At 42.4% G+C, this 22,025-nt stretch overlaps 1 protein-coding gene and 1 pseudogene across 4 annotated transcripts in view; both read left to right on the top strand.

Moving 5' to 3' along the window:
- The window catches only part of CDH17 (cadherin 17), a 90,426-nt gene that overhangs the window by 8,657 nt on the left and 59,744 nt on the right, over positions 1 to 22,025 (top strand). For 3 of the 4 annotated variants that reach the window (XM_063817320.1, XM_063817322.1, XM_016959685.3), the window contains exons 2-3: positions 14,230 to 14,300; positions 19,643 to 19,741. In XM_063817320.1, coding sequence (XP_063673390.1) covers positions 14,250 to 14,300; positions 19,643 to 19,741 — 150 coding nt within the window. In that variant the 5' untranslated portion in view covers positions 14,230 to 14,249. The remainder of the gene's footprint in view (positions 1 to 14,229; positions 14,301 to 19,642; positions 19,742 to 22,025) is intronic. The other variant, XM_063817321.1, reaches the window with a different exon arrangement.
- On the top strand, positions 5,809 to 7,167 carry LOC100614031 (large ribosomal subunit protein eL6-like; annotated as a pseudogene).

Genomic DNA, 22,025 nt, shown 5'->3' with positions numbered 1-22,025 from the left:
GTGTCATTGCTCAGACATGGCGCCCCTGCTCCGTCTTTTGTGTTTGAGATGGAATCTACATAAATATTTGCTGATCAAGTCTCCTGTGCTAAGTGTTGGGGGTACAAAATATGGAAAGTCTTTGATGTCATGAACCTCACACTCTAGAGATAGTTGGATACACAAAAACTTTTCCACTCTAACTTCTTGTCTTTTCATTGACTCATCTACATTGAAAAATGTAGCAACCTGTTTTGAGATGGATTAGATGTAAGTTAAACTTCTTTTGATACAAAGTCATTTCTTTCCTGGAGTAAAAGTAATGACACTTTTTATGATACCCAGTGGCTCTCGAAGAGCAATAAAAAATGTTAATGGTTAATGTTTGACTGAAGCTGAAGGGAGAGGCTGGGAGGCAAAGCAGGGAAGAGGGAGCGTTCCCGGGGGAGATACTCCAGTCGTAGCAAGAGTCTCGACCACTGAATGGAAGAAAAGGACTTTTAACCACCATTTTGTGACTTACAGAAAGGTAAGGGCTGACATGTCTTAACTGTGTCAGTAACATATTTATTCCAGAAGGACAAAGTAGATGGAGGGGGAGGGCACTTAAAAAGTTGCTTGACAAATTTGTTCCTTGAGGTGGGCTATGTAGATGCGGAGAAGGGAAATTTGTTACTGGAATGACAAGTTTTGCTTATGGAGCACAATTTTTTTTGTAGTTTCTTTTCATTGGTCCATATTTTATAAATTCATTTGATGAAGTGGCTGCAGTGAAATCAAGCTTGGCAGTGGAATTAAAGGGGAAATTGAGTTCTCTGATGTTTAAACAAGTATCACATCCATTCTTTGTGATGAGTATATAAAAGTCCCTGGTCTTAAGATGCTCTAGGGCTCTTGTATTCTAGAAATTGGGGTTGGAATCACATTCTCAAAAAGCATGTCATTCTATCTACTTCTCAGAGAATGAGATTCAATTTGGGATTCTTAGAATTGTCTAGGACACAGCAAGGGAGGGAACATGCAGAGAAGAAGAAAAGCCTTTTTGTAAAAGTACTAGAATAAGAATTGAAGACAGACAGACCTGCCTTCACAAGTGAGAGAAGAGGCTGATGTGCGTGTTAATCAGCTTCCTGGGCTGCTTTTGGCCTTGGTGGTGGAGTTACCACCTGCTAATGTGTGGTTATTTTTATGTTAAGCCACACACAGCTTATTGGTATCTTCAATGGTCCGATATTTGCCTCTGTCTTGGTCTTTTATGACAGGTGACTTTATAGGGACAGATGCCCTCTGTGGTAGGGGATGCCAAGCAGCAGATTGGAAGGACAGTGCCTTCTCTAATATTTTCTTGTCTTTATTTTTCTTCAAAAGCTTAAATAGCAAATGAGGCATTATTTGAAAGAAGAAGAAAAAACACATGTTTAGATGAAAGGAAGTTGGATGCTATTCAGCTCTCACCAGGAAACAAAGCGAGTCCTTTACTGAGAGAGGGTTTCTAGTGAGTTACGGGGCCATATGAGTCTTCAGGGTTGGCCAAATGGGTTAGGCCAGTTTCAGCATTTTCCAACCTGTGGGCACAGAACAGAGAGCTGCCACTAGAGACTTGCCTAACCAGGTAGTTGTGAGAAGTAAATTAGATAAGTAGGTAAAGAGCTTACTATGTTGCTTGGTGCATGGTACACATCCAGTGAATGTTAGCACTCTGTTCCATGAGAAAGTTCAAGTAGGTGACTCAGGATGAATTGAGAAATTTTTGTTTCATTCTTTAGAAAAATAAGAAAAAAATCAGTGATGCCATAAAAATAGCATCTACCATTATGCAAGAGAGGAACTAATTCTATGTTCAGGAAGTAGGATTCAAAAATATGAGAATAATAAAACTATTGGTTTTGCTATATATATAGCATTTTAAAGCCCCTCTCATGGTTCCCATATAAGTCTTTGGGTGAGGTGCAGGTGGGGCATCCTTTGAAACTCACCCAGATGACCCCTGAAAAAAGTCATCACTGTTCAAGGTGAAGGTTACATTTCCGGTACCTCCTCCTTTCTCATACAAAAGGCAAAATATGGCTGGGTGTGGTGGGTCATTCCTGTAATTCCAGTACTTTGAGAAGCTGAGGAGGGAGAACCGCTTGTGCTGGAGTTCAAGACCAGCCTGGGAGGTCTGAACATAGGGAGACCCAGCCTGTACAAGAAAATTAAAAATTAGCCAGGCATGATGGCACTTACCTATAGTCCTAGCGACTTGGGAGGCTGAGGTGAGAGGATTCCTTAAGCCCAGGAGTTTGAGGCTGCAGTGAGTCATGATTGTGCCACTGCATTCCAGCCTGGGTGACAGAGTGAGAAACTGTCTCAAAAAAAAAAAAAAAAAAAAAGCTGGATGATGTGCAAAATATATCCTGGCAGAAACTCTACTTCTTGTTCCATTGTCAAAAAAAATGTCTAGAAGGATGTGTCCCTCATTTTTCTTCCACATTAACAGCAACAGCTCTGAGGAGGAAAGCTGGGCATTGTCATGCTCCTCGCTCTGGAGGCCGACAAACAGTGCTTGAACAGAAGCTGGTTCACATGGGTAGAGATGTATAGATTTGACATAAAATTGCATTGATTCAGAAATCTCAGGTATCAGATTTAGAATGGGGCTAGTTGTTCTGTAACTGCTCGTTGATTATCCAAAGAAAGACACACTGAATTTTAAGGGAATATCTATCTACTTATTTGTTACTTGTAAGAACAGACAGGAAGAAGAAGGAATGTTTACTTAGGTACAAGAAATATTAACTTAATAAAAGCAGGTATTCCCCTAGTGGCTGAGGTATTAACTACACTAAAGTTGATTTTTTTTTTTTCACTTAAGCAATACGTAACAAGCTAAGCTATGCTTGATTGTTGTGTATGTGGTACAAAGAAAATTTCTCTTCAAATATTCTGTAAGACTGACATGGAATTCTCTCATTCATGATATTTCTGAGTTATTCATTTTTGACCATATACTTATTACTTAAAAATATTAGGACTTGTTCTTAAGTGACAAACAAGGAGAATGGAAATGGTAGATTTGTTCCCTTAACATCTAAGCTAAAGATGAGCTCTCTTCCTCACCAAGAGGCCATCTAGCGGAGTGGCTTGGTGCTTGGCCCCTGCATTCACACCACTTCTCAAGCGCTCTAAGCTCAGCTTCCTGCTCTGTGGGATAACAACAGGACCCACATTATATGATTGTGTTGTTCAAGTAAGTTGTCCAAAGTGTTTAACTTAGCTTGCATTTGTTGAGCATTTGCTATTTTTTAAAACAATTCCAATGATTAAAAAAAAAAAACAATTCATGAATGAGATTTCATCGTGGTCTGGCACCTTTTATCAAGCAGAATTAAATTTATTTTCCCTTCCTCTCCTACCCATCCCAATTGTCAGTTACGATTTAATTACTGAAATTGGAAAGTGAACCTGCCATACTTAAGCATGACTGCACATTCTCGGCATTAAAATTCCTGCCTTGGGTCACTTTGCAAATGAACTGGTATTAGAGTATTTTTCTTTCTCTTCTCTTCTCTTTTCTTTCTTTCTTTCGATCCTTCAGTGTCTAAATCCTATGGGATGGAACCTAATTTAGATTTACTTCCTACTGAATTTCCAAGGCCAGGATGTGTTGCTTTATTATCTTGACAAAATGCTCATCCGTAAACTTTATATTACATAAAGAAATGTTGTGTAATACATAAAGAAACACTTTGTCAAAAAAAAAAGTCAAGCCACCCTTTATGAGAAATAGTGATTCCAGTCCTCCTGTTTAGTCCAGGGAAGATGCTTGTGATATTGTTCTGCTAGATCTGGGGGAGAAAGGGTCTCCCCCTGCCACCTTCTAGGGTTTTTGCGGGTATATAGCTGCACACGTGAGGGAAGTCAATGCTGAAATTCTTCCTGGCTACCTGCTTAAAACCCATTTATGCCTAGTGTTCCATTATTGGAACACTAAGCATGTGGGAGTTATTTATATCCTTCTGCACAAGGTCATCGTCAAGGTCTGATTGCAAAAATTCAAAAAATTGCAACCTCAGGTATAAATGGGTTACAACATCAGGCAAGTGCCCTGGTGGGACAGTCACTGTTGTCCCTAGGTCAGTGGCTCCCTTTCCTGTGACTGCTCTGGCCCCCCTTCCATTCAATGCTGGGATGTTTTGGGAGACTTGGAGGAGAGGCCTCTTCTCCCCAGCTGATCCTTCCCTTGCTCTGTCTTGGGGAGCACTGGGGGAACAAAAGCCAACCAGGAACAACATGACACCTCTCTCAAATATTTCTTGGAACTTGTTATTCTTTTCTTTAATAAGAATAATTATGCTAGTAATCCCATTACTGGGTATATACCCAAAGGATTATAAATCATTCTACTATAAAGACACATGTACACGTGTGTTTATTGCAGCACTATTTACAATAGCAAAGACTTGGAGCCAACCCAAATGCCCATCAATGATAGACTGGATTAAGAAAATGTGGCACATATACACCATGGAATACTATGCAGCCATAAAAAAGAATGATTTCATGTCCTTTTCAGGGACATGGATGAAGCTGGGAACCATCATTCTCAGCAAACTAACACAGGAACAGAAAACCAAACACTGCATGTTCTCACTCATAAGGGGGAGTTAACAATGAGAACACATGACACGGGAACATCACACATCGGGGCCTGTCCTGGGGTGGGAGGCAAGGGGAGGGAGAGTATTAGGACAAATCCCTAATGCATGTGGGGCTAAAACCTAAATGACGGGTTGATGGGTGCAGCAAACCACCATGGCACGTCTATACCTATATAACAAACCTGCATGTTCTGCACATGTATCCCAGAACTTAAAGTAAAATTTTTAAAAAAAGAAAAAGTGAGACAAACATTTTTTAAAAAAAGAATAATTATGCTAGTAATGTGTATTATAATTGATTATATCAATCTAAACCATTTTAAATTCTCCAGGGGACCATTTAGCCTCCCGTGAGCCCATCTTCCCTATCATGAACCTATTGGTAGAACGAATCATCACCTCTAATTTTGCATGTGTGTAAATCCAGATTTTCATATACTGAAAGATTGGCATATCTATATTACAGAGTTTAGTGACAGAAAGCTGGGCTTATGTTTATGTATGTATGTTCATCCCTCCCTCCCTCCTTTCCTTCCTTCTTCCCTGTCTTCCTCTCTGCTCTAAAAACAAATCATCCAGCTGCCCATTCCCTCCCCATGTGGAGTAATCTGTTTGAAGTGTGAGGCAGAAGCCCAGATTTATACCTGTCTGCTTGTTTCTAGCTTATTAATGGCCACTTTAATTGGGTCCTTAATTTGTCAAAAGTCCAAATTGGTCAGATGCTTTTGCGGTTCTCTAAACCTTGAGTGATGCAATTGGTGCCAGAGATCTGTGAGCCAGACCAAAAAGATGGGCGTGGCAGATCTGAACATTAATCGATGAAAAATGGTTTGGGCGAGATTTTCATCTGATCTTTATATCTATCTGGCCTTGCCTTATAATTTATGCCACTCTTAGCAATATACAGTGGGGAGGAAAAATAAATGGCTCACAGGATATTTGGTACTGTTTGGTCCTGGTGGTGTTATGAATTCCAGTCACATCCCTTCCTGCCCACACTACCTTAGGATATTTGAAAACAAATTCTGTAGCTCTCTCCTTCTGCAACTTCTTTGTTCTTTGAAGCTTCATGGCTCAGCCTTAGTGCTAGGTGAATTATTTTAATTCAAAGCCCTTCATGCTTTTTAAAAAATAAATAAGAGATGACTGACTCTAAGATTTGTCTATCACTTAGCTTTTTTCACGGGGGACAAAAATCAATGCTTATGTGTTGACTTGTAAATTTGGAGATCTGGGACGTAGAAACTCCTCGTCCTTACTCAAATAAATCGGTAAATGACAAGAGCGTCTAAACATCACCTTCCCATCTTGCAAGATGGTGGGAGAAAAAGTTGAGAAGCTGGATACTAAGGAGAAGAAACCTGAAGCTAACAAGGCTTTGCCAGTGGCAAGGTGAAAAGGGGAACCTCAGAGCTAAGAAGCCCAAGAAGGGGAAGCCTTGCTGCAGCCCATATCCTGTCCTCACTGGAGGAACTGGCAGATATTCCTGATCTGCTATGTATTCCAGAAAGGCCATGTACGAGAGGAGGTACTTAGCTGCTAAACCCAAGATTGAAAAGAAGAATCTCGCAACCGTTACAAACCCAGTTGAGGTGACAAGAATGGTGATGCCTGGCTATTCAAACTTCACAAAATGCCTTGATATTATCCAACAGAGATGTGCCTCAAAAGCTGTCCAGCCATCGCAAGAAACTCTGCAGTCAGCATGTGAGAAAACTTGGAGCCAGCACGACCCTCGAGACCGTTCTGCTCATCCTCCCTGGGTGCCACCAAGGCAGGAGGGTGGTTTTCCTGGAGCAGCTGGGCAGTAGCTTCTTACTTGTGGCTGGACCTCTGGTCTTCCATGGCGTTCCTCTGTGAAGGACACACCAGAAATTTGTCATCACCACCTCCCTAAAAATTGATATCAGGACTGGGTGCGGTGGCTCACACCTATAATCCCAGCACTTTGGGAGGCCAAGGTGGGTGGATCACTTGACGCCAGGAGTTCGAGACCAGCCTGGCCAACATGGCGAAACCCCCGTCTCCATTAAAAATACAAAAATTAGCTGGGTTTGGTGGCACACACCTGTAGTCCCAGCTACTTGAGAGGCTGAGGCATGAGAATCACTTGAACCTGGGAGCTGGAGGTTGCAGTGAGCTGAGATGGCGTCATTGCACTCCAGCCTGGGCGTCAGAGCAAGACTGTCTCAAAAAAAAAAAAAAAAAAAATCGATACCAGCAGTGTGAGAAACCCAAAACATCTTACCGATGCCTACTTTAAGAAGCAGTTGTGGAAGCCTAGTCAGTAGGAGGGTGAGATCTTTGACACAGAAAAAGAGAAATGTAAGACTACAAAGCAGCACAAGGCTGATCAGAAAACCATGGACTGGCAAATTTTACCAAAACTCAAAGCTATTCTTCAGCTCCAGGGCTACCTGCAATCTGTGTGTGCCCTGGTGAATGGAATTTATCCTCACAAATTGGTGTTCTAAATTTCTTAAGAAGAACCTAATTATGTCACTGAAAAAAAAATAAATGAATGCCGTTAATCCTCTTGGGAGCTTGGAGCCTGGTGGGAGAATCAAGGAAGCCTTGGGTGGGCTGCTGGGATGCGGGGGGTCCCTGGGTGTCTAATGACTGAGCAGAGCCCCCTGTGAGGCCACCTCTGTCCTGGGACAGCAGCACAGGCTAAACAAAAGTTCCATGGGGTCTTCATTTGCTAGGGCTGCCTTAACAAAATACCACAGAACGGGAGGCTTAAACCGCAGATATTTATCATCTCAGTTCTGGTGACCAGAAGTCCAAAATCAAGATGGCAGTAGGGTTGGTTCCTCCTGAGAGCTGTGAAGGAAGGATCTCCTGCTTACCTCTCTCCTTGGCTTGTAGATGGCTATCTGTACATTCACACAGTGTTCTTTCTTTGTGGATGAGCCTGTCTCCAAATCTCTTCTTAGAAGGACATCAGTCATTGTGGATTAGAGCCCACTCTAACAACCTCATTTTAACTTCATTACCTCTGTAAAGACTCCAAATAAAGTCACATTCTGAGGTGCTTGGAAGTTAGGACTCCAACATATGCTTTTTGAGGGGGAGGGAGACACGATTCTACCCATAGCATTTGGATTGATTTAAAAAAGGGAAGATTCCTAAGGTGAAGCACAGAAATGAGGAGAAATAGTGAGACACAGAGATACATTTGCAGTAGAAACAAAACTTCCCAGACCAAGGCAGCCTTTTCCTCCAGGCAGGTCGGGGCAGGTCATGTCAGCATCCGAAAAAAAGAGCAGCTACAAAGTAGGGGGAAAAAACCTTTTCAACATTTTGGAAAGATCTGTAGTGGATTAAATGATACTTGGTGTCTCATCATCAGGATATTTGTGTTTCAGAGGGAGTGAGAATTAGCCTGGCATTGTGACCTTGGGCAAGTCTCTTAATTTCTGTGGTCTTCATCGTTTGATTTTTCATCTTTAAGAGGTAGATTATAATAGCATCTGCTCCACAGAGTTGTTCTGAGAAATCAGCAAGATAATTTTTCACCACCAAGTCTTATCGGTGCATGCAGCAAATTGTTTTCAGTCAATGTTTGCTGCCTTTGTCGTTATCCGGGCTGGATGCAGATTCAGGCTGCGGCAGGATTCCCATGTCTTCTGTTGTGTGGTAGATTCAAATGAGGCACTGTTCCTGCAGAGCAAGCCCAGCAGCCCTGGTTCCCGTCTGCAAGCAGGTGCCCTGGTCTACTGTTGAGCAAGTGGTGGTGGTGGTGGTGCCCATTGGGTGAGGGGCAGCCACAGTTTGGGAACCGAGGCCTTCTTTTCAAAACTCCTTTTTTTGTAAAAAAAAAAAAAAAAAAAGATAATAATAATAACCCTCTGATCTATGTTGCAAAGGGTGTGCTTGGTCTCTCAAATAATTGCCGTAGTAACTGTCTGAATTTAGTCCTTGTATCTGAGGGAAATCCTGACAAATGGCAAAAATTCCACGCAGACGGTTGGCCAACTATTACAGGTAGTTCAGATAAAATGCCACAGAATCCTCTGGAAATCTATTTCAATTCTTTTCCAAGTAGTGTTTTTGAGGAAACCTAGGTGTCTGGCTTGGTGGTTTCGGGCAATTTCAGTGATGAAGGATGGCTTCCCTCAGCACCATTGCGACCCAGGGTACCCCACTCATGAATGGTATTGTGTCCATGGAAGGAGGAAGTGTAGGTGGGACCTGTTTGAGAGACCAAAGTCCTCTTTTGACATAATCCTAGCACTAGTGTAGTTTGCCTTGAATCATTCGGGTAAAGGCTTTGCCTTGCTGCCTCATTTGGCTGTGAGGATGTTCCTGTGTAGGCTGTTTTTAGAATATTTTCATTAGTGGGCCACCAAAAGTTGGGAATTGTGAAGAGAAATGTCCTGTTGGACAATGTTTACAGTTTTGACTAAGCAAACATGGGTGGCAAAATGAATTTTTGGCCAACAGTATTCCAAATATTAACTCGCTGAATCTCTTAACTCTCGAAGGTAGGTATTATTATTATTATCCCTGCTTTATAGATGAGTAGATAGGGCCACGAGTCAGCCAGTGGAGGAGTTAAGACCCAAGCCAGCCAGTCTAACTCCTGGGTCTACGCTCCTAACAACCACATGGTGTGGTAGATTTGTCTTCAAATAAATCATGGCACCCTACGTGTGGCAATAGAAAGCAGTGACTTCTGCTTCCCACTGGAAACCCTCAGTGAGGGGCAGGCCTAAATGTAAATGACAAAGGATAAGTACATTTCTCCTTCTACTTCCTAGGTTCCATTGAAACATCCCAGACAGTGATCTCTCTGAGCATCTGACCAAAATAAGGCATTCCTTTTATTTTTATTTGCTTTTCTATCATTCAACTTGTGTTTTTCTGGAAGACTGAAAGTGTTAAAAAAAAAAAAATTAGTTCAAGAAGAGATGATCTGGTTCGACCAGTTCTGGGTTATTTACTGAGCAGAAATTTGTTAGTGTATTCAAAGGAGAAACAACTCTTTTCATCAACAATAAAAATGTATTACACAATAAAGCTTTGAATGTTGAATGAGTTTCCTTTAATATATCATGTTTATTGAAAGCTCTTACAAGTGAGAACAAATTAATAAGATATCCATGTTAGGTAATCATAAATGTTTTAGAATTTACCCAACATCTGATGATGGCTTGATATATGCAAGGGATAGTATGAAGAGAACTGATAAGTTAAAAATAAGGCCTCTGCCCTTAAGGATTTTATTTAATAGTGGCAGTAATGCTAACAGATAAATGATAAAATATATATATATATATATATATCAATCAGAACTGGCTCTGAGAGGAAGAGACTGGCTGGAAATCAAGGAAGATTTCATGAAGGAAGTAGGGTTTAGGTCCTAGCTCCATGAAGATAGACCCTGTACCCCTTTTTTTGGTACCCCAGTTCTTGGCACGGTATCTGGGACATACTAGAAGTGGTGTAGTTCATTGCTATTTAAATAATTAAGTTGAACGTAGATGGTAAGATGTGAGAAGCAGAAATGAGGAAACATCTCCATCCAACCTCATTAAGCAAATATCCATTGTCCATTTTCTCCGGGCCAGGCCTTGTGCCAGGCGGGGAGAGCAGCAGGGGTGAGAGCTTGGCTGCTAGAGAGCTCAGGGTGCAAAGTCCATCTGGGTGGAGGTATGACTGGGTGTGGGAAGGGAGTGGCAGATAAGGCTGGAAGAGTTGGGAGCAGCATTTGAAAGATCTTGAATGCTGAGGAGTTTAAGGAGAAAAATCTCCCAATGTGTCATTATTGCCTATATTTTTACTTGTTTTAAGCAAATACAGGTTGATAGCTGACCATGTGCATTTTGCTAATATTACAGAAAACTAGTTTGTTAGACTTAATTTATTCATTTATAATTGATAATATCATCTTGCAATATGCTAGAATCTGAGGTTGTTACTTGTTTCTATGTGTTTCCAAACCAAATAAGTAGTCTAAAGCAGTAATGTCTTGTTTAACTATGAGTTAATTCTAAAATGATGTTTAGATATGTCAACCAAATTAATTATGTTGCAAAAGCTAATTTTTAAACGTGCAAGGAATTTATGAATCTTGGAGTCCTGAAGGGTTTTAATCCTAGCTTTTCCTTAAAATAGTTGTGGAATTTCAGGGCAAGTCGCTTAATTTATATAGCATGTCTAAATATATATACATATATGATATTTGTATATCTCTACAGCTCTATCTCTGTCCATGCTCTATGTCATACATCTACATCTAGGTAGCTATCAAACTATATAAAGCACAGTAGCAAGAGTTGAAATTCCAGAGTTTAAACTCTGGAATTGATAATCTGGTTGGAGGCAAGGTAATGTCACTTCCTAGCTGTATGTCTTTAGGCAAATTGCTTGACTTTTAACCTCAATTTTCTCACCTACAAAATGAGAAGAACAATTCCCAGCTCATTATATCTGAGAAAATCATAGGAGCACAAACTTTTTTTTTTTTTTTAAGACAGAGTCTCGTTCCATCACCCAGGCTGGAGTACAATGGCCCAGTCTCAACTCCCTGCAACCTCTGCCTTCTGGGTTCAAGCAATTCTCCTGCCTCAGCCTCCCAAGTAGCTGGGACTACAGGCACCTACTGCCACTTCTGGCTAATTTTTGTATTTTTAGTAGAGACGGGGTTTCACTATGTTGACCAGGCTTGTCTCGAACTGCTGACCTTGTGATCTGCCTGCCTCAGCCTCCCAAAGTGCTGGGATTACAGGCCTGAGCCACCGTGCCTGGCCAAGAGGACAAACTTATTATTGAGCAATGGCTATGTGTTTTCCATGTGAGGAGACTAAGGCACCAAAAGATGAAGTAGTATATCCATAGCCACATAGCTATAGAGAGCAGTGCTGCGTTGCTAGGCCAGCTTTCTGACTCCAAGCCTACCTGCCATACCACTCTGTTACTGTTTTTATTTTTAATTTTTATTTATTATTTATTTTTATTTTTTGAGTCAGGGTCTCGCTCTGTCACCCAGGCTGCAGTGCAGTGGCGCAATCATGGCTGGCTGCAACCTCTGCCTCCTGGGCTCAAGTGATCCTCCCACCTCAGCCTCCCAAGTGAAGTGGCATCATTGTCTGGGATAAATACCCAAGGTCATCAACTCAGGGTAGAGAAATAGAAAACCTGGGCAAACAAGAAGTGAGTTTAAGAGCAGAGGTTTAATAGGCAAAAGAAAGAGAAAAGAGATTAGCTCTATCTCCTGCAGATAGAGGGGGGTGCCCGAGTGGGTCTTCCGGTTTTGTGGTGAAATGGCACGGGGTTTTATATATGAACTTGAGGAGGCGGTATCTGATTTACACAGGGCCGGAGAGATTGGTTGGACCAGGTGTGATGTTTGCATACTGCTTGAAGAAGCTGGCCTAATCTTTTATTATGCAGATGGATTCTCTACCTGGCTAGCACCATATAGTCTGTTGCTTACTGTACACGTGGTTACAAAGAAAAGGGAAGATGGAGCCGCCCTGTTGAACATGCCTGGCCCCCAGATAGCCTTTTCCTATTGGCCGAGCTGCTGGCATTCACCTGTGGAAACTTCCAGCTTGCTTATCTATGTCTGCAGCTGGATTCTACAGGCTGCTCTTTGTTAGAAATGATTTTGGGGCTGCTTTTTGTTAAAAGGAAACCTTACTGAGGACTCTCTTACCCTTACTATCTGCCTAAATAATTTCTTTCCAGCTCCTGTATCACAAGTAGCTGGGATTACAGGCAATGAGTCACCCACCTGGCTAATTTTTGTGTTTTTAGTAGAGATGGGGGTCTCGCCATGTTGGCCAGGGTGGTCTCAAACTCCTGAGCTCAAGCAACCCACCTGCCTCGGCCTCCCAAAGTGCTGGGCTTCTGGATGTGAACCATTGTTTCCCGCCTGTTACTGTTTTTAAAGACCTCTCTGCAAATCTACATCCTGGGTGATGCTTAATAAAGGATTGTTTCTTTATCTCCCAGAACATTGGTGAGGCTAAAATGAAATAGCATTTTTACCCTTTAAAGTTCAAATATAAGTTATGCAAATGTAGGGCATGTAAAATTTTCAGGATCTAAATTTTTAGAGTGGTTAAAATGTTAGTGAAAATTTTTCCATGCTGGTGATATTAGTGATATGTGTTCAATGTAGAAAAACTTTAAAGAATAAGATGATGAAGTAAACCAAGATTATTCCTAATCTCTAGAGATAATAAAGTGATTGGAATTTTAGTGAAATAAATACATTGAAAAAAATTTTCTTGACTCGGCCAGGCATGGTGGCTCATGCCTGTAATCCCAGCACTTTGGGAGGCCGAGGCAGGCAGATCACAAGGTCGGGAGATTGAGACCATCGTGGCTAACATGGCAAAACCCCATCTCTACTAAAAATACAAAAAATTAGCCGGGCGTGGTGGCGGGTGCCTGTAGTCCCAGCTACTTGGGAGGCTGAGGCAAGAGAATGGTGTAAACCTGGGAGGCAGAGCTTGCAATAAGCTGAGATCGTGCCACTGCACCCCAGCCTGGGCAACAGAGCAGGACTCTGTCTCCAAAAAAAAAAAAAAAAAAAAAAATTTCCTTGACCGTCTTTTGGGGAGGGGGCAGTCCAAACTTATGACAGGTAACAACACTGTTTTCCAGGCCATGTGGAAAATTTATCTCACATCTTAAAATCAATTAGTCATGACATGTCTCATAGTGAAAGTCACAATCTCTGTGAAATGGGAAGCCTTAAGGAGGAAGGGAAAAGTAATATCGGACAGGAGACAATAAGGACAGAGTTCAGATTTTTGTTTGATCTCTTTTGGAATAGTAAGAAATAAATTTTTTCTTAGGTTTATTGTATAGGTAATGACAATATCTAGAAGATCAAAGAGGCAGCTGGTGACATCTTTGAATGAAGAATTGTGAGCATTCTTTAGTTCTTTTCACTTGCGGAATCTCATATGTGTTTGTGGCTTTGAATCAAAATGTTTAGTTATCCTGGAATCTGCCAAAATACATCTTCTCCATCTGTATAATAGGAGTGAAAGGAATACTCATTGCTGGCTGGGCACCTGTAATCCCAGCACTTTGGGAGGCCGACGCAGGCAGATCACCTGAAGTCAGGAATTCGAAACTAGCCTGGTCACCATGGTGAAATCCTGTCTCTACTAAAAATACAAAAAATTAGCCAGGCATGGTGATGGGCATTTGTAATCCCAGCTACTTGGGAAGCTAAGGTGGGAGAACTGCTTGAACCCAGGAGGTGGAGGTTGCGGTGAGATGAGATTGCACCACTGTACTACAGCCTGGATGATGAAGTGAGACTGCGTTTCAAAAAACCCCAAAACAAACACTCATTGCCCATCATTTAAGACGCTGAAATGAAGAAGATCATAACAAAGCAAAGCAGTTAGATAAATGGAATTATTGTGAGCATGTTTTGAGATGTTGGCTTGCATATTGCTATGGATGATGTGCATGAAGCTTCTGGAAGACTGGGCTGCTCCATATAGAGGAGAGGCTGGCCTTTCGGGATACCATTTTACTAGATTTGTAACTGGATAGCATCCATTGATTCTTACTGATTGGAAAGACGTGATTTTAACAGACTGGTAACTAACCATTTTTTTATCTGGTTCCTTCACAGGAATTTGAATAAAGAAAACTATGATACTTCAGGCCCATCTTCACTCCCTGTGTCTTCTTATGCTTTATTTGGTAAGAGAAGAGGGTGTTCTTCTCTATTTGTTTACTAGAATATTTTCTGCTATCTTTCTACCCCACACCAGGGAAAGAATGGCTATTATTACTTAAAAAAAGATGACCTATCAAAATTAAGTTGTTGTATAGAATGGAAACATAGCTTGTTCCACTGTGATATTTTCGATGAAATGGCTACAAATCACATGTCTGCCCTCAACTAGGGAATGTATTTTCTTTCCAGCTCTTAAAAGCCAACACCAGTTATGGGTAATGTTGAAAACAAATCTATCTATAGCTCAGGGAATCTGAAATGACACTGCACTGATACATGAATTAGTCTGTGTCCCTTAATCTTGACTTTCTTTTTTAAACTTTGCGCATGAAAACTTACCACCAAAACATCAAGAAAAGCATTTTCTCTATTTTCAGCCTTGCTCTGCTCTATACTTTTCTTCTAATCAAGGGTTTGGAATTTTCTGGTTGTCTTTAACCATTTGTTGGGTTAACCCTATTGACTGACAGGCTTCTAGAGCTCGGAGCTGGATAGAAACTGGGGAGTCCTCACCCTTGACCTTGGGGTAAACAGTAGGTGCCTTTTTTAAAAAATCTACGTGACTGCTGAGGTTCATAAAGGTTGCCTCCAAAATTGCTGTATTATGAAACGAGATTATAAGATTTAGAGGAAGCATTTGCTCTTTTTTTTTTTTTTTTTAAAGAAGGAAGCTTCTAGATCCTCATACCTCAAATCTTACTTCCTTTCTTCTGGGATCCATAAATAATACATCAAATTTCAAGTCCCAAAAAATACCCTAGAGCTCACATAGTGACAGTGTGAAATTGAATGAAACTTGAAAACTATCAGAGCCTTCCTCCCGGGGGAAATCTGCAGTTCAAACTTTGTGAGAAGCCTGAGTCCTCACAGCCTGCAGGCTCAAAGCCTGTCTCCAGGATTGTGGAAGGGCTGGATCAAACATCCCCACTTGACCTCTCTCCTCATGCTACCCCCTCAAATGCCCTTTGTCACCTATGTTATCCCAGGGTAGTGACAAATTCAGACATGGATTCAAACTCGGTGCCTCCACTACCAGTGATAAGAATTTGGTGAGTTACCTAAGCTTTGAACCTCAGTTTTCTGCCCTGTGAAATGGATCTAATAATAGTACTTGTCTTATGGGATTTTGTGGCAATTCAATGAGACACTGCATTTACAAAGCTCTTGGATCAGCGACTGGCGGTTAAACACACAGTAAACATTAGCTACTATAATTACTACAGCATTTTAAGTGTTCAGTGTGTACGTCCACATGGACCCTGACCTCCATGAAAAATGGACTGTGCTTTTATCATCTTTGCAGATTCAGCACTGAGCACACTGCTAAATTATTTAATAATAATATCAAATTATTAGGCCTTATTTGCTTCTTGTCTGAGAAGGGAGCATGTATTTTTATTCCTGGATGAAAGGTGAAAATAAGGTTTCCTTCTCTCTACTCTCACCCCAGTGGGATTTCTATCTAGAGTGAAAATACTGCCCAACCACTGCTGGCAGCAGTGCCTTGCCCAGGTGAAAGCCACAAGCACAGCTGTCTCTGGGTGAAGTCAGGGAGTGGGATTTCAGGGGTGTTGGGAGGGAGCCACTTCTCTCTCCTACCTCCTCCCAAGGCCTCTTCTATGAAGACTGGAAGTTTGCTTGAAGAATCTTGCCTTCTGCATAGGGCTTTATTCAACAGAAGCACTAATTTACTCCAGACTGCGAGTAGATCTTCTGTTCTTTTCCAAGAGATAGATTTATCAGAGGGTTAGAAACACAAATACGGCATTGATGTACTTCAAGGGCACCAAAGAGAGAGTAAATAAGTGATCCAGGGTTTGGGAAATGGTACTGAACAGGGAATCGGAGGAAACCAAGGCAGAGCCATCTGTTTTGGAGTTATGCCTGGGCCTTCCAGAAGGAAGATGAGTTTGGTACAAATACTACATAATCACTGCACTGAGCTCTTAATGGAGCTACTGAGTACGTGAACCTGGCGATTGCACATGTCCTTTGACCTGGAAGGCAGTAACAATGTGGTTAAGAGTTGGGGCTTGGTGGTCCAATGGCGCTGGGTCTGGTCTGGAGGTAGCTCTGTCTCTGAATGCTTTGCTTCTACTGTGGGACTTCTCTGGAGATACTTTCTTCATAGCATTGTTCAGAAGAAATGATGTCTTGTGGTGATCGAGTCCCATTACTGCCACATAAAAGATGCTAAAAATGACTTTAAGATGGCAGTTCCATTCTCTTTCTTTCACCTCTTTGTGCAAGATGGAAAATGCTATTCCCTCCAACTCCTGCATAAAGCCGCCCTCTTGTCCTTTCACAAATTTCCACCATACCATCTTTCCCACTTCTGGGGAATGTGGCTTGATGATTCACAGTGTGCACATGCACTTTGAAATCTTTATAGCCGCAATAGTCATGTTTATTGGCAGGAAGAGAGATTTGTTGCCCTGATACGAGCACGCAACTTTGAACCCTGGAACCAAGACTTGATTCTCATTTTCTGATGGGTGAGCCAGCTTGTCCTTGTTGGAAAAGTGCAGCCTTGTTTGTGTGTGGCTAATGTAGTTTTCACTGGTGTGACTAACTGAAAGACTGCTTGCTGACATGAGTGCAAAGCTGATAAGCAGCAGCTCCACAGAAAGCACTGACCTCACTTAAGCAACCATGGTGGTACCTGGACATCTGTCCTGCACACCCAGTTCTTATGCCCTGCCTTCTAGAGGAGCTGATGGAACAGGAAAAGATGTGGAAAAGGAGTGAAAGGGATGAAGAGCTCCCAAAGGAAGATAAACTTAGATAGGAGGAGATGGGCTAGAAGTCTGGCAACATTACTTTGTGAGTTAAGGATGCATTTTCTTGGCCGGGCGTGGCAGCTCATGCCTGTAATCCCAGCACTTTGGGAGGCTGAGGCGGGTGGATCACCTGAGGTCAGGAGTTCGAGACCAGCCTGGCCAACATGGTGAAACCCCATCTCTACTAAAAATATAAAAAATTAGCCGGGCGTGGTGGTGGGTGCCTGTAATGCCAGCTATTCAGGAGGCTGAGGCAGGAGAATCGCTTGAACCTGGGAGGCAGATGTTGCAGGGAGCCAAGATCATGCCACTGCACTCCAGCCTGGGCAAGAAAAGTGAAACTCTGTCTCAGAAAAAAAAAAAAAAAAAAAATTTCTTGCAAGTAACAGGAAATTTGACTTATTTGACTTTAGAGCATTTTAAATAAATAGGGGTTTATTTTCCTCAGATAACAAGAAGTCTGAAGTAGGCAATCCAGGGCAGGTTTAGCAATTCCATGATGTTGCAGAGACTTGGGCTACTTTTCTTTGCTACACCATTTTTTGAGCTGGTTTGTCCTCTCAGGGTTCATCACAGCTGCCCCAACTGCAGACACAAGGTATATTGTCTCAGCAAGAGTCACAGGAAAGGGCATTGGCAGCCACAACTACCCTTTTATTAAAATCGGGAAAATGGAAGCTTGACCACTGCCAGTGGAATTCCCCTCTCATTTCATGAACCAGAACTGGGCCACTTGGCCACCTTCCTAGCTGCAAGTGAGCCTGGGAAAGGGAACTTGGTTTACCGGTCTCTGTGGTGGGAGGAAGAAAAGGAGAGGGTTTGGCAGTGGCCCAGGGGAAGCAAATCTAAGGCCCTACCACAAATCTGAGAACAGTAGACCAAACTTCAAAGCCCCTGTGTTCTCATTCATTATTGCTTTTTTGCCAGACATCCAGCATCCAACTTAGTCAAGGTTCCCCAGACTGAGGGATCTAGCATAAGACCTTTCTCTGATCACTGGCATATTGATGGCTTTTGGGTATTCCCAGCAGGGAGCAGTTTCCATGGCAAGAGTGTGCTTACTCTCCCTAAATAACTGGAAAATAAATGTTTTTTCCCCAGCCTAGTGGCACCTGGACATCTGTCTTGCATACCCAGTTCAGGGAGTGAGAAGACTTTTTACTCTTTTATTTTTATTGTCTAGCTCCAAAAACCATTGGCTTGCCACATCATGCTTCTGATTTCAATCTCTTTCACCCCTGATTTCCACAAATGGGAAACCCAAAGGTGTGCCCAGGAAGGAGAGAAGGCCAGCGTGGGGATGAGGCACTAAATCCCTGGTCCTAGAGGGTGCCCCAACGTGGCTGCATGACTGGCTGTCCCTTCCCGTGGGTGCCCACTCCATCTGCCTTCAGAGGTGCTGTTGTGGTGAGGGCTACAGTGATGCTCCCCATGTTCTGAGACTGGCAATGGTGGGAGTCACACTCTCATGCACATCTTCAGTGCAGCCCGCCAGTTTTCCCTCCAGGTTGCCTTGGCTGTTTCACCCGCTCTGGTGGGTGCTGGTGCATAGAGGCTGAGAGGGCCGGTTCCAGAGTTGCAGGTTCAAATCTTGCTTCTAGCCACTACCTGGGCGAATAATTTAACCTCTTTGGGTCTTAGTGTCATCACCTGTTAAACAAGGGTAACAATAGTAACTTTCTGCCAGAGTTGTCAGGATTAAATGTGCTTAGGACAGAGCTCCACATGTACTAACTTAGCAAGTGTGAGCCACTCTTCTTACCATCCCATCCACATTCACTACTACTCCAGTCTTGACTTGGGTGTCTGCAGAGCCCGCTTAGCTTTCAAGTTTACGGTCTTTGGATTTTGGAACCATTGTGGGGCTACTGCTTAAAGTAAACATTTTGTACTTTTATTGTTTTTTTCTAAATGAATGTAAAGAGCTAATCAAATGTTAAAATAGTAAGCTTTGCTTAAAGTTATAGTTCAAATTCAGATTCAAATTTGGCTAAAACTTACTGTGTAACTGTGCCAAGCAAACTTTGTACTAAATACATCTATATTTTCTTTCTCCCCCTTATAAATTCAAAACACTAGAGTGCTGGCAATCTGCTGTAAATGTCTTTATAAAATAAAGAGTGGAGGGAGGTGTTTTATGAAGCTGGAGTAAAAACATATATAATTTAGAAGACAGTGTGGGATTGTGGAAGACCATGGGCTTTAGTTCAGTTAGGCCTGAGCATGTGTGCTGTGTTAACCTTTTTAAGCTTCATTTGTAATATGGGGATGTTAACATTCTTCTCATAGAGTGATTCTTCTCATCTCACATTCTTCTCAGATGTTTCAGAAAAGCAATGAAAAGGTTTGTAACAAGCTACTTTGACGTGGTAGAGCTTCAACAGCTATTACACTCTTTCCTGTTTTGATCAGATTTCAGCCATGATAGAATCCTATGTTTCGTATATTGGTGCTGGAAGCCCTAATAAAATCAATGAGTGACACAGACACTTCATACAAGATGCTAATTTTCTCTTTTTTAACAGGCAACTGGATATGGCCAAGAGGGGAAGTTTAGTGGACCCCTGAAACCCATGACATTTTCTATTTATGAAGGCCAAGAACCGAGTCAAATTATATTCCAGGTAAAAGCTACCCTTGATCACTGTCCTCTTGATTTTGTATGTTCTCTTGGTGGACTTTTACTTCCTTATCTATTGTACAGCAGGAAATAAAATAAAGGCATGGCATTCTCATTATCAAGAATGATTTCAGAAGCTAAGTTAAACAGAGAGATGAGTGGCCTCAGTATCATAAGAATTGTACCTGACATTCTATTTGGACTTCCTCAGTCATCTCTGGGGCGAGTGCTCCCAGCCCTCTGCAGGGAGCTTGGTGGCTGCAGGCTCTGCCTCTCCCCTAGAGTAGAAAGGGAACCTGTCTCTGGAGAGTGGAATGACCATCCACCCTCGAGGCTGTCTGATCAATGAGCTTGCTGCTTCAAGTACTGGAAGATACGGCTTCTCTGGAGTCAGTGCTAGAATGAGCTTTCTGGCCAGAGGACTGCCTTTTCCTTACCACCTTCTCTGAGCCCCCACGTGGGCCATTGTCAAGGTGCACTGGGAGGTGAACGTTTTATTTAGTTAGATAACCATGAACAGTATCAGATGGAGGGGCAGTCTGCAGGTGGGAATAAGGGAAGGGACCTAAGTCCCATCTTAAGTGCTATTAAAGACACAGAAATAATCCTGGAAATGTAGTGGAGAAGGGGAAAACACTACTGTATTTACCAGACATCCCCTGAGAAAGTCACTTGGCCCTGAAGTGATTGGAGGATGCTGATGAGCCTTCTTGGGGGTGCCCATGACCCCTCCCCGTCCCCTGAACCAGGGAAGTGGCAGAGGTTGCTGAGCTACCTTCTAAGGCAAGTGCCTTCCATTAACTGCCAAAAATTTACAAACGGCCCTCTGTATCTGTGGGTTCACGCATCAGCAAATTCAACCAACAAAGAATCAAATATATTTGGGAAAAACAATAAAAATGATAGAAATTTAAAAATACAGTATAATAATCATTTACATAGCATTTACATTGTATTAGGTATTATAAATAATCTAGAGATGGTTTAATGTATATGGGAGAATGAGAGTAGGTTCCATGACCATAATACACCACTTTATATAAGGGCCTTCAGTATCTGTGGATTTTGGTATCTGCATGGGTCCAGGAATGAGCCCCCACCAATGCCAAGGGACAACTGTATTGTGCTGGACAGTTCCCCTCCACAGAGGAGAGGCTGAAAGCTATCTCTCTTCCCCTTTCTTTCATTGGTACCAGCTTAGGGCAAAGGGCCCCAGAGTAAGAGCTGGCAGGGGCATGCTTGCATGTCTATGCAGCCCGGTGAGGTAGGGTGTTATTAGGGGCCTCGACCTCTCCAGTCAGGGAAGTCAGGGCCTGAAGAAGCAGTGAATGTGTTGAGAGCTGGAGGTTGATGGGAATTAACTTGGTGAGGAAGGGAGGGAAGAAAGCTTAGAAGAGGCCCGGCAGGGATGGCTGCCCTCTGCCAGGAGAGGGCAGGAGACATACCGAGGACTAGCAGAAGGCCATGCAGGTAGGGAGGATGGAGCCAGGAGGAGCAGGTGGGAGAGGAGGCCACAGAGACAGGGAGGACCCTGACTCCTAAGGATCTTGAGTTTTTCTCAAAAGCAATGGATCTGAATCAAGACTCCATTGAGAAAAGGTCACTCTGGCTACAAACTAGAGGAGGAAAGAGAGGATTCAGGGAACTGGCTAGGAGACTCTGGCAGGGGCTCACACAGAGTTGAATTACTTACTTTCTCTCGCAGACTTTCTTTTATTAACCATGTACGGAGTGACTACTATATATACCAGGTGCTCTGCTGGGTACTGGGGATATGGGATGATCCCAACTCCATCCCTGCTCCGGTGAGCTTACCAGCTAGTAAGAGAAAACTAACAAGGAAACAGACACATGCACTGAAGGTTCTCATGGGAGGCTGGTGGGATGTGGAGGGGGCAGAGGGTAAGCTAAGAAAGAGTGACTGATTTTTATTTGTTTATGTTTATTTTTAATTGACAAAATTGCACATATTGTGTAAAATGTGTTTTGAAGTATAGAGAGAAATGACTAAATCAAGCTAATTAACATATGCATTATCTCACTTATCTCTTTTTTGTGGTGAGAACACTTAAAATCTAAGAATGATCAATTTCAAATAAAGATGGTAGTGAGTGAACAGAAGAGGTTTCATTGACTCCTAAACTGAGTACTCAAAAACGAGCAGGTGCTCACAGTCAGGAAGCAGGTACTGAGTACAGGATGGGAAAAAGCATGGGGGTGTGCACTTGTCAAGAAAATGACAGCTGGCATGTGGGCCAGAGTCTAGAGTGGGAGACAGGATGCAGTCA

The sequence above is a fragment of the Pan troglodytes genome, chromosome 7, assembly GCF_028858775.2.
Source record: "Pan troglodytes isolate AG18354 chromosome 7, NHGRI_mPanTro3-v2.0_pri, whole genome shotgun sequence".
Classification (NCBI taxonomy): Eukaryota; Metazoa; Chordata; class Mammalia; order Primates; family Hominidae; genus Pan; species Pan troglodytes.
Note: the sequence above shows the minus strand (reverse complement) of the source record. Positions and strands in the feature narration are given on the sequence as shown.